Below are 12,454 nucleotides of genomic sequence, written 5' to 3' on the forward strand. Positions count from 1 at the left end.
ACCACCTCCCACCAAAAGTTCAGGCACTGTGTGCACACCACACTGTAGGCAGGAGATCTTGCAAAGAGCATGCTATTTTCAAATGAGTATCTATTTTGCCTGAGAACTGCTGGCTGTACATAATTTCCAGATAATATCAACTCACTTCCCTGATAAAGTAAAATCAGTAATTTTTGATTTGGGGAGGAAGCAGTTATTAAGACTACTGCAATAAAAACATGCTTTAAGAATACATAGATGGTCTTATGGCAATTCAGTGCTTTATGGCATGTTCAAATAACAAAGAGGAAAAAAAGGATACTCCACAAATGTCTAAAAGATGCAAAATGGTGTCAAAGCACCATTATTAATCTCTTTGGAAAGAGTATTTATCACAGATTGTTCTAATTATGATAAAAAATGTTCAGTTCATTTTTTGATATAGATCTTCAGGTTTCCATTTACTGAAGATCACTATTTTTAGCTTGATACTTTGTAAAAACCAGCTTTTAGTCAAACTATTAAATACTTTCCTTCTCTCTAAATAAATACCACAGTCATGCTTTAAGACACCTATACTAGTATCTTCATGTGTACTTCCCTCTATCTATACTGGTCCAGCCCACAAGGATTGTTATGACCCCCAATTTCTTTCATTAAATGTTAATGCTTCCCCCCCTTTCTACATTAGGTACATTACTATTTTGAAGAGAGCTGATATCAAGCTCTTTTCTTTTCCCCAGCCTCTCTTTCTTACCTTGTGGGTTTTTGGTTATCAATACAGGAATAGGGTCAAACTCATCTTCTGCCACCTTGTCCGAGCCCTCGGGGACATCAAAACCTGAGATGAGATTACTATCTTCCGCAGCTTAACACAGAACGCAAGTACACACGCAGAAACAACAGAGGCAGAGATCAGCAAATGAGAGAACACATCAGAGCAACTGCACAGTCACTGTTGCTTTTAAAGATGAAAATGCTTATCCTCCTGCGTTGAAATAAAAGTAGTAAAGCTGGAAAACTTGAGGAAATAGAAAAAAAATGCTTTAGAGCTAGCCGTGTTAAGACTTTTATAAATGAGAAGGGAGAAGGGTTACAGGAAGAGTTCTCCCTACCTTTATATGGTCATTAAATATAGTTATTGTGAGAGATCTCTTCAACATCAGTAATTCATAAAGGCATGGGAGTTAAGTCATTTACCTTCTTCATTGAGCTAACAGAGGCTGGACTAACAACGCTGGAAAAACTCAAAACCAGAGGTAGCAGGGAGATAATTAGTTGCCCTTTAAGAAGTAACCACTGTACGAGCTAGTGCTAAGTCACTTCAGTTATGTCCGACTCTTTGCGATCCTATGGACCATAGCCTGCCATACACAGACAAAACAAAACAACATACTTCTGAAAGGCCACACTGCCCTGTGATTGGGAAAACAGAGATTTAAGGCAGAAGTTTGCTAGAAATTCTTCTCCATTCTACAAGCAAGTGCTAGCTGAGCACCCGTTTTGCAAGTGATGCTTCTCTGTAATTATGCATCACAGCTGACACACTCCTGTCAGACATAATTGGCTAAATAGGAAACTTGTCACTACACATTCTATAAAAACACAGTCATTTTAATGCTATCAAGGATAAAAACAAAAACTCAGCTATTACCATTGCAAACTAAAGGCTAACTATTTTTCAGTCATATCAGGGAGGCTTCCTTCCTACATTTCCCTCAGAAAGGACTTAACAGCTATTCCTTTTATATGTATTTGCTCCTTCTAGAAAACCACTTTCACTGTCTGAGCCCAGAAAGTTTACTGGATGCCCATGTTCTGTGTCTGCCACTCTCACAAACCACTCAATGAACAGAACTCAATTCAAGCTATTTTTCTGTCCAGCAGAAGTTCAAACCAGTATTAACACAAGGCAAAGAAATAAAAATAGTAGACTAGAGAGAGAAATATAGTAATTAATCATGACTACAAGGTTAACTAAAATTCAAACCTTTTCTGAGTTCAATCTTTGAGGACTCACTTTTGAGGAACAGTGCTTTTTTCTTTATTATAGTAATCATTACCAAAAAAACTTAAAATCTGATTAATGAAACAGTTTTAAGTTCTAAGGCCACCCAGTATCTAATCAGAGCCAGTTTGTGGACAGTCAGTCATCTCCCTGAGCTGACTACAAAGGCATGTAGCTGTGTCTTTACAAGAAAGCATGGGATATCTGCATTAGAGGTGACTGTGAGAAATCCACACCTCCACAATCTGCCATCCCAGCCTGATTAAATATTCTTAGTGAAAGGAACTTTAACACAGGGGCTAAGAGTACAAACTCGAGTTTTCCACTCAAGGAGGTGGTTAGAAAACTTCACTAGCAAAGACTTTTGTTAAGGGAAATTCTCTTCTCCTCTAAGGATACATGTGGGCTCGAGAAGAGGAAAGTGTTTACCTTTATGGGCCGGAGCAGAGATGGCTATGGGGGCAAACTCTTCCAGAAGGTCAGTAGTGGGGTTAGAAAGCAGAGAGCAATCAATCAGGGAATCTTCCCCGGTGAGAGAATCTGAGTCCAGATTAACAGCATCCCAGGTCAGTGACGGCATTAAATGGCACACACAACAATATCACAGGTTAGGTCTTAGCTTTTGAGTTATTGCATTTATATCATACATATGAGCCAAGGCGGGAGGAAGAAAACCAAAAGAAACACGTTAAGCACTCTGGATTTTCATCTATAGAAACATGTATTTCTAAACTCTTAACAGTAATATATAAATATGGAAGAATTTTTTGCTTGGAGGTTACTAGTTAAGCAAGTAAATGGTTTGGATGCCAATAAAACTTGGGCAACTCAGTTCTCAGCAAATGCTGTTTGGGAAAAAGGACTCTGCAGCTAGAGTTTCACTTAAATCTTCCCTAAAAGTTCACTGAAAACATTTATTACAGGATGAGGTATCCAAGCTGACAAGAAGTGGGTTATCCCTGGCTTATTATTAGCAGAATATGACATGATTAGACAGCACCTTCTAGAACTCAACCCGATGCCCATTCAAAACAGAATTATCTCGTCTCTTATTAGTACCCTTTAAATTTGAATTGGTCCTCTGAGCACATGACTTTGCTTTTAGTTAAGGAACAGAGGAAAGATAAAATTCAGAGTTCCAAGTATTTCAACATATGAATTGTTTCTGCAAAAGTTTTCTAGGAGAAAACAGCCAAGTAAGCACAAGAAAAAGAACTATATTGTCTCCTATCTTAATTCTTTTTTAACCTGGTTGAGTTTATTCTCATATTTCCCAGACTTCTAATTGTTTCTATTCCAAGTTGGCATAGTGGACACTTTTATCAAGGTAATTATGGACTCGACAAAATGAAGGTTAGCAAATCTCTATTTAAGGAACTGTAGTTAAGGAATTCTACTAAGAGTGAACTTTGAAATTGGGTTAAAAGCAATGACAAAACTAGGGAAGATTTCGATTTTGCCTAAAATTTAATAACAAATCATCTAGATATGATCAAACTCTGGGCTGGGAACAGAATGTTAACATACATAGCATGAGTTCCCATGGACATGACAGATACTGTTGAGAGAAAGACTGCTCAGTACCCTGGAGGAGTTAAGGGTATCCTTACAGCACAGTTCTTTCATTAAGAAACTAGAGGGAACCTGAACCAGTGAAAAAATTCTTAAGACTGAAACCAAAGAAAGCTCAGGAATCACTCTATAGAGAACACGGCCTCAAAAAGTGCTCCACTCTTTACCAAGGAAACACATCCCTCAACATCTAGAAGCTGGAGCTATAATGATGCAGAGCGTCATTGTGGGAGGAGCTAACCAGGCTGAGAAATAAATAAGCCCAGGACCACTGGCTGCAGGCGGAACGTCTGACTCAGCGCTGCTGGCACTGACCAGTCCCTGCAGCTGTAGAGACTCCTGACTGACCTGTGCGGTTCGAGGTCACAGATTCCGTCTGAGATGGAAGGCGCTGAGGCACCGGGGGCTCCAGTCCTGGTATCAGACTCTCAACAGCAACATCAGCTTTTTCTTTTGTGACAGAGCATTAAGAGAGGAGAGGAAAGGGTGAGGAAAAGGGAATCAGAAGGTTCTTGGGATGATTCTGCAAAGGCTTTCTTCTGCACTTCTCTAAAATGCCCATCTCGGGCAAGATGGAAAGCATGTTAAGATTCTTTCTTTTTCTTGATTTGAGTGTCTGGGCTTCCCTGACCAAGCAGGCACTACTGTGGTTAACCATTGTGTCTAATTTTGGTGATTCTCAGTTTTCATAAATAAATGCAGAACGGGAGCCACCCCAGCAGACCTCTTACATGTCAGAAGACATAGGCTGAAGGCACGTTAATGTCTTCCGGGAATTGTGCTTTTCTTAAGGGATAAACTTAGGGCAAACACGTTCTGTGTCTTGCAAAGGCAACTGGTCCATCCTGAGTCCCATGCCATGATGTAGCTGGAGGTACTCTTTACCATGCGACATCCCCCAGCTGGAGGCGCATCTCTCTGAAGGGTCATGGCATTTCTGAGTTCTGGGACTTCGTGCCCCATAGTACAGGGACTCCAGATATTTTATGGGTTTTGCCTGCCTTGTGGTTGGAGCACAAGAGAATGTAAAAGCAAGCAGATCAAGCCACCAGATCAAGATTCTACTCCTGGTGCTTCACCAGGGGGCAAATGTTTTCTCAGTTATTGACACTTGGCACATATGGAGGCCTTCTAAAGAAGAATCTGCTACAGGCAAAGACCACCTCAAAAAGCTTTTGCAATGAAATGTCAATTTTCCCACATTCCCCTTCATTCATAAGAAATTCACTCTAGAAATCTCAGTGTTTCAAGAAAGGCATAAATAATAGCACTCCCTTCTGCTGCAGGGAGGCAGAGAAAACACTCCTTTGGAGTGATAACAAGGGAAATCAACTAACCCTGGCTTCTGGTTCAGCAGAAGGCAATGCTTCAACACCAGGAGGCTTTTTAGCATTTCTACTCCTCTGCAGGGTTATTCAGTAGGGAACTGGTAACCAGTGGGTTGCCATTCTTGAAACAGACACACATCTCATGCACAACAGAAGACACAAAGAGAATGACTTTACCAATTACAGCATCAGAAGTGCTACCAAAAGGATCTGTCATAGGCAAGAGGTCAGGGAGCAGAAGAGAAGTGTCAGGAGATTTGAGTCCCTCAATTAGTTTTTCTAGGTTGGGCAGAGAAGTAAAGAGAAAGCAAAAATGCAATGAGATATTCAAGTAAGCCAATCATTTACCATATCCTATGCAAACATTTGAGGGATCAAAATTTTATACAGGTTCAGCGTAAAAACAAATAACTGCTAGTATCTTGTTAAAACCATGCTCTCAAAGTTTAAAAATGATTATTTCCCCAAATGAACTAGTCACTTTGTAAGGCATTCAAGATGCTGCCTTAAATTTGTTTGTTTTTAAATTTGCAGTATAATTTACACTGAATAAGAATACAAGTTACCAATTTTAAGAGTACAATTTGATGAATTTTGACAAACGTACACACAAGCACCACTGAAATAATGAAGCAGAAGGTTTCCATCACCCCAAAAAGGACCTGTGTGCCCCTCTCTGGTCAATGCCTTCCTCTGAGCCCCAGGCCCTGGCAACAACTGATCTGCATTCCGTCCTTGTAGCTTTGCTTCTTTTCTGATGTCCTTCATTTAGCATGATGCAATTGAGATTCCTCCATGTTGTGGCACATATCAGCTGTTTGTTTTACTGCTGAGTGTCACTGTATGAATGCACTTCATTTTGTTGATTCATTCATCAGCTGATGGACTTTCGGTTATTTCCAGCTTTTAGTTATTAAAAATAAAGCTGCCATAGGGATCCCTATAGCTCAAACAGTAAAGAATCTGCCTTCAGTGCAGGAGACTCGGATTTGATCCCTGGGTCAGGAAGATCCCCTGGAGAAGGGAATGGCAATCCACTCCAGTATTCTTGCCTGGAGAATCCCATGGACAGAGGAGCCTGGCGGGCTACAGTCTGTGGGGTCATAAAGAGTCAGACACGACTGAGCGACTAACAACTATTACTACTAAAGCTGCCATAAACATACACATATGAGTTTTTTGTGTTTGTATCTCCTTCTGAGCTTAGTTTTGAATCTCTCCCCTTTTTATGAACTTGCACTTAGAAATGGTTTATAGCTCACCAAGAGAAGCAATGAAACCACACCTAGGTTTAACTTCAACAATCATTTACTGTCCGCCAACTTACAGCTTGTGACACTCCCAGTACTCATTATTAAACTGTCAAATCTTATAAAATTCACTTAAGCCTGCAGGTGGATTACTTCTGATGTCTTTTGGCTAAAGAACAAAAGGACATTAGAAGCCACCAGATTTGTCACACCTGATAACTTAATGTGTGATAACATGCACACTGTTTCCTTCCAAGACAAGTCTTTATAGACAACTCTTTCAACAACTCTCTACCTTTTAAAAGTAGAGCATTAACTTGACACAAAATAATGAATCACAGATTCTTAGAGAAAGAAAGGAATTAAGAGCTCATACTTCCTTTAACTTACAGAGACTGAGTGAGACCACACAAATTCTATTACTTGCCTAAGTAAAGGCCTGTCAACAATGTCTTTTCTACCTCAGAAATAAAGTGCCATTAAAATAAAACTAAGACATCTAAGAAAAAGCAGTGACAACTGTGTGTATATAATATCTTAATCTGTATTCTTCTAGGCTATTAGGAATAGAGATAAGCAAAGATGAAACAGATATTCACTGAGGGACAGAAGCCAGATTTTAGGTGACCTGTAATTGAGATGATCTGTAACTGCACAGGTGAAACAAAATAATGGATTTTAGTGTCTAGGCAAGATAACTTGCTTTGGTACAATTAACACTGCAGAAAAAGCCATTTTTATAGGTGAAACCAATTTACCATTTTTGGAAAGTATAATATGTGGATATATTGGAATTAAATACCAGTAAGCGACATTTCTCATTGATACCTAATTTATATTGAAGGAAGGAAGGAAAGAAGAAAGCAGCCTCTGAGCAGCAGAGGACGAAACTCAGGGTTCTAACCAAGTACACGAACATAATAACATCAGCATTACTCTTGAACTACAGATGACATGGTGAGAAAAGATGTTTAAAGTTTCTTGGGCAATTTTCTGCATACTGGCAAAAGTAAGATGGTTTTCCCCCCAAATCTAATTTTTCATTATTCTGAGCACTGGCTTTGGTTTTATTCCCCCCTAACAAGGACCTTTCACGTTAAAAAAAAAAAAAAAGTGATGATCTGCTTTTTTCACTTCTAGCACTCAGACATTTGCAATCTTATGAAGTCCTGGACAAAAGGGAAAGAGCCCACATGTCTTGCTTGTCTTTCACCGGAGGCCTGTTTGTCTTGGCCTGTCCAGTGAGTGGGTGTGACTCTGGGGCTGTTCCTGAAATGGATCTCCTTACCTGTAAAATGCAGACAGCTACCCCCAACCTTTTCGTATTAGTCACTCAGACATCATCTCTAAGCCTTTCCCCACACTCTCTGTCACAGTAGCAACTTTCTGGAACACTCTGCTTTCACTTCTCTTACAGCCCTTGAAGGCAGGGAAGGTAGATTCTTAATTTCTGATCCCCAGTTCCCAGTTCCCTCTCGTCCTCTGTCACATCTCTGCCTTTTGGCTTCATTGGAGAGGTGGGGAGGACAGAGGATCGATGGCAGAAAGGCAGGTCCTTCAACAAGAATCTAATTTTTTATTAGCCATTAGCAAAAAACATGAGAGGGTAAAAGAATATGTGTGTGCATGCGTGCATATGTGTGTTTATGGTATTATATTATGGGGTGGGGGTGGGTTAAATGGCCATGTTTAAGAAGGCTTTACTGACCAAACCTCAAAGTAACAGGCTGCTCACATAGATAACCTGTATGGTCACTGCTACTTAAGAATATTCAAATATGGGAACTAGGGAAGGAGAAGCAGGGATCAGAGTTAAAACTAGGCACAAAACACGGAGTGAGAGTCCAGGCCACAGCCTGTGCAGAAACAGCTTCTTTCACTACCAGCACTCTTGCTGAGAGTGGGCAGTCCATTACTCAGTGCTATTGTAACAAAGGTTGTCGCCTGCATTTGCAGAGTTCAATGCCAAACATTCTCATTCATTATTCACAAAACCCCCTGGAGTTTGGGAATATCCATGCAGTTGAGAATGGACATCAGAGACCTTGAGAATGTGTGACCTGTCCAAGTCACAGATGGGACATGGCAGAGGCTGGACTTGACTTCAAACTTTCCTCCCCATGCTGCACAAAGGGTCTGCCTAGCTTCATTACCAGAGAAGGGGTTTTCACAGACATGGTCTCATGAACAATGGTTAAGTTATAAAAGATATGTTAACACTGGAAAGAACTTCAGATCTTATCCAATTAGCCTTCTCATTTGCAGATGAGGAAACAGCTTCAGAAACGTGAAGCCACTTGCCTAAGATCTTCTAGCAAATAAGTCACAGAATTAGCTAGGACTAGGACCCAGATCTTTACATACAGAGATTCATCCTTCTGGTTTAACTAAGGCTTCAACTGCTTTAAAGTGCACAGACTCAGGATTTGCCTGGTGGTCCAATGGTTAAGAATGTGCCCACTAATGTGGGGGACATGGTTCAATCCCTATCAGGGAACTAAGATCCCACATGCTTCAGCTAAGCCTGTGTTCTGCAACTACTGAGCCCTCGTGCTGCAACTACTGAAGCCTACACGCCTACAGCCCATGCTCTGCGACAAGAGAAGCAACTGCCACGAGAAGCCCACGCACTTCAACCAGAGAGTAGGGCCCACTCGCCACAACTAGAGAAAAAGCCTGCACAAAGCAGTGAAGATGCAGCACAGCCATAAATAAAAGTGTACAGACTCCTAGAAGATAAATTTTAAGCTGTTACTGGTCATTTCTGGTCACTGTAAATGGAGAAATTGACAAGAAATTATAAGAGAAATTAAAAGAAAGGCTACAGGAGGCTGACAGCCTCTAAACCACAGCCTAGACGCCTCCCAAGTGTATCAAGGTCTGGTTTTGATATCCCTCATTTTACAAATTATTGCCTCTCTCACATTTTTATAAAAACACTCTGAGGCTGTATATTATGACAGAGGAAAGAATAGAGAGGGTGGTGAATCTAGGAAACTGGGAAGTATTCTTTAGGATTCAAAACCTTATGACCAAGCCCCACACCACCGTATGACTTGTTGCCATCTAACAAAGAATTCTATAGTTTAACTTGAATAATGGGAAGTGGCTTCCCTGGGAGCAAAAACAAAACCCAAATTCTGGGACAGCTCATACTTGAAATGCATAGAGGCTCACACTCTATTTCCCAATTACACAAAGTGACAGACCAGTGAAACCAAGAAATAATTCATAAATTGCATTTTGCAACGATCGAATCATCCCAAGAAACATTTTACAAGAGTTTTCAATATCTTCTGTGTTAGAATCAAAAGTCCATGACTCCATCTTATTGCAGTATATGTGAAAAGCAGTGGACAATTATGGATAGAAGAAAATGATCCAGTTTTATATCAGTTCCTAGGCTGACTCTGATATTTTCAGATTCTACATGTGTGTTGGAGGGAAAGGCGAGAAAATTCCTGGATTTGAGGAGGTTATTATTTATCTACTCTGATTGTTAATACTGTACATTTTCAGCTGGAGTCTGCAAAATCCTCTCAAATAAATAAGCAACATGAAAGAGCCAAAGGGCCTGAGTTTACATTAGTTACCTAATTTTTCTAAGCATCAGTTTTCTCACCTGTAAATACAGGTTAAGAACTACTTTAAAAGGTTGTCAGGATTAAATGGGCATATTTATTAGAAATTAATGTGTGTGTGTGTTTATAAATTGAAATACTTAGCACATAAAAGAGGTGTGAGATTACAGTAGTGAAAATGGGTGAAATTCTAGAATTTTCTCAAATGCCTTGGTATGAGAATAGAATAAGCAGAATTCCTTGAATAATGTGAAGTGGGAGGTGGAGGCAGCATGTAGAGAGGAAAAACAGGTGAGGGAGGTGGGAGGGGGGTTCAGGTGGAGAGGACACACATATGCCTGTGGCCAATTCATGTCAATGTATGGCAAAAACCATCACAATAAAGTAATTATCCTCTAATTAAAACAAATAAATTGATTTTTTTTAAAGAATAACATTAAAGGTAAAAAAAAAAGAACCAGGGGACCTGGGTTCTGCACAAAGTTTGTGTGGCACTTTGGGCAAATCACTGTCTCTCTCTGGATCTAAGTCTTCCCACCAATAAAATGAAGATAAACTTAAAGATGCTATCAACCTCTAAAAGTTCAATCATACAATATGAGGGGAAAACCAGAAAGTAGGAACTGGTTGCTTAGAAGACAGATAGCTGAATGATGACACTGGAGCTCTGAACTGGTACTGACGGCAGAGAAGGACACCCGGAGGGCTCCTCAGTGACATGGGCAGGAGCTAAAATGAGTGGCCCCAAGGTGGCAGGTTTTGGGCAATGCAGAGAGCTGTTCATCCTGCAAACTCAGCTCAGACATGCCCAGCCGGGTGAACAGGGAATGAGGCTGGGGGGAATATCTAAACTTGCTTCTCATTTGAAAAAAGAACAAATTGCAATTTTTTTTTACCCTAGTATAAAAATAATATCTGTTTACTGTATAAAATTTGGGAAATATAAATAAGCTACAGGATAAAAGTTAAACTACCCCAAATTTCCCTTGTAGAGATAGCCACTGTTAAGTGTTTTTTGGGAAGATATATTTATTTTTAGCTGCCCAGGGTCTTCGTTGCTGCACAGGCTTTTTTTCTAGTTGCGGCAAGCCGGGGCTACTCTAGTTGCAGTGTGCAGGCTTCTCACTGCAGCAGTTTCTCTTGTTGCGGAGCACAGGCTCTGGGACACGTGGGCTCAGCAGTTGTGGCTCCCGGCTCTAGAGCACAGGCTCAGTAGTTGGGGCTCACAAGTTTTGTTGCTCTCCCTGACCAGGGATCAAACCAGTGTCTCTTGCATTGCAAGGCAGTCTTAACCACTGGATCACCAGAGAAGCTCCACTGTTGAGTTTTAAACAAATACTCTTTCATTCTTTTCCTATATAAACTGATTGTTCAATGAATATTTAAGCATACTCATGTCTTCATGGAGATAATCTATTAGAAAGGAACTGCTGTCAATAAGGAAGTAAAATCTCAAAGACCACGTTATCCACCCCGAGAGCTGTACTAATGATGTTCCCACAAGCAGGATCAGAGTGTGTCCATTTTCTGATCCCTTCACTAAGCATGAGGCACTGGGTTATTTCCATCTTTACCAAGCTGACAGCAGAAGCTGAGCACCTCACTGCTTTATAATTGGTATATTATATATACCAATTAAATGATAGTGAACTTTAAAAAAATATTACTTACTGATAATTCATACTTTATTTTATGAATTGTCTGCTCTTATTTTCCCGTTGGTGGTATTTTCCTATCACATTCTCAGTACTATAATCAGTTCTTTCCCAAGTCTCTAGGCTTCTCAAAAATGAGTCAGATTAAGTCCTTGGAAAAGCACTGAAATCACAGTTAAAAGACTGAGAAGGTAGACTGCTAAAGAAAAATGGATGCAGAATTAGTTAGCCTGGACAGTGGAGACCAAGACTGCTTTTGAAGGAGAGGACTGTTAGAACTTAGAAATGAAGGAAGGAGTGAAAGGGTCTTCTCTGAGCACCACCCCTCTCCTTCAAAGTAAGTCAAATGGCGTCAGGGACTAGGAGAAGAGAAGAGAAGGCAACTGCTGGAGCTGGGGGCAGGAATTCATCCATTTCAGATGTAGATCCCTCTCCTCTCAATAAAGGTTTAGTTATTGAAAACATATATCACAAAAAGGGTAATAAATTCTTCATAAACCAGTCTAAGGATAGATAATCAGAACCACTTTCTGGCATGAGACCAGGGAATACTGCAAGTTGTAAAATTTCTCTCTTAAAATCTCAAAAATGAGGATAGATATCTATTTATACAGACTAATAAGACTAAGGGCTTGCTCAGGGCCCATTCCAACCCTAATCAGAAATAGGCATGAGGAATAAAGCAGAATGAACTTAAGACAGAAGAGCCAGATGCAAGCCTCATCAAAAAAGATGATATGGCTGCTCCAGCTTTGTGGCTTTGGAAACTGTATGTCGTGTTGACTTGGGGTGTGAGCCCTGAAGTCTTGTAACAAGAGATGCTGTTTTTAGAATTTAGCCACTCTAAACAGCTCCTATCACTGAGAAACCAGGCACTAAACTGTCTGTGACATCTGCACGCTGGAATCAAAAGTCAATCTCCATGACGCATTCTAAGTCCATTTTAGAGAACTGAATCTGTGGGAAGAAAAACTTTCCAGAGTAAAGACACGCACTCTGATGTACTTTGGACCTTTTAATATCACAAGATGGCAGTAGGAAGTGAGGAAGATGCCAAGCAAATAGCTCTGAGAAGAATGCC

General features: G+C 40.3%; 1 protein-coding gene across 20 annotated transcripts in view; it reads right to left on the reverse strand.

The window, feature by feature from the left end:
* The window catches only part of AAK1 (AP2 associated kinase 1), a 173,309-nt gene that overhangs the window by 19,778 nt on the left and 141,077 nt on the right, over positions 1–12,454 (reverse strand). For 9 of the 20 annotated variants that reach the window (XM_061432872.1, XM_061432868.1, XM_061432878.1 and 6 more), the window contains 4 exons: positions 5,065–5,166; positions 3,908–4,009; positions 2,417–2,527; positions 737–847 (listed from right to left, as the gene is read on the reverse strand). The exons of 5 other annotated variants lie outside the window; for them this stretch is intronic. In XM_061432872.1, the coding sequence (XP_061288856.1) occupies positions 737–847; positions 2,417–2,527; positions 3,908–4,009; positions 5,065–5,166 (426 nt within the window). The remainder of the gene's footprint in view (positions 1–736; positions 848–2,416; positions 2,528–3,907; positions 4,010–5,064; positions 5,167–12,454) is intronic. 6 more of the 20 variants (XM_061432871.1, XM_061432875.1, XM_061432874.1 and 3 more) reach the window with 4 other exon arrangements.

Source organism: Bos javanicus, chromosome 11 (genome assembly GCF_032452875.1).
Source record: "Bos javanicus breed banteng chromosome 11, ARS-OSU_banteng_1.0, whole genome shotgun sequence".
Taxonomy (NCBI): domain Eukaryota; kingdom Metazoa; phylum Chordata; class Mammalia; order Artiodactyla; family Bovidae; genus Bos; species Bos javanicus.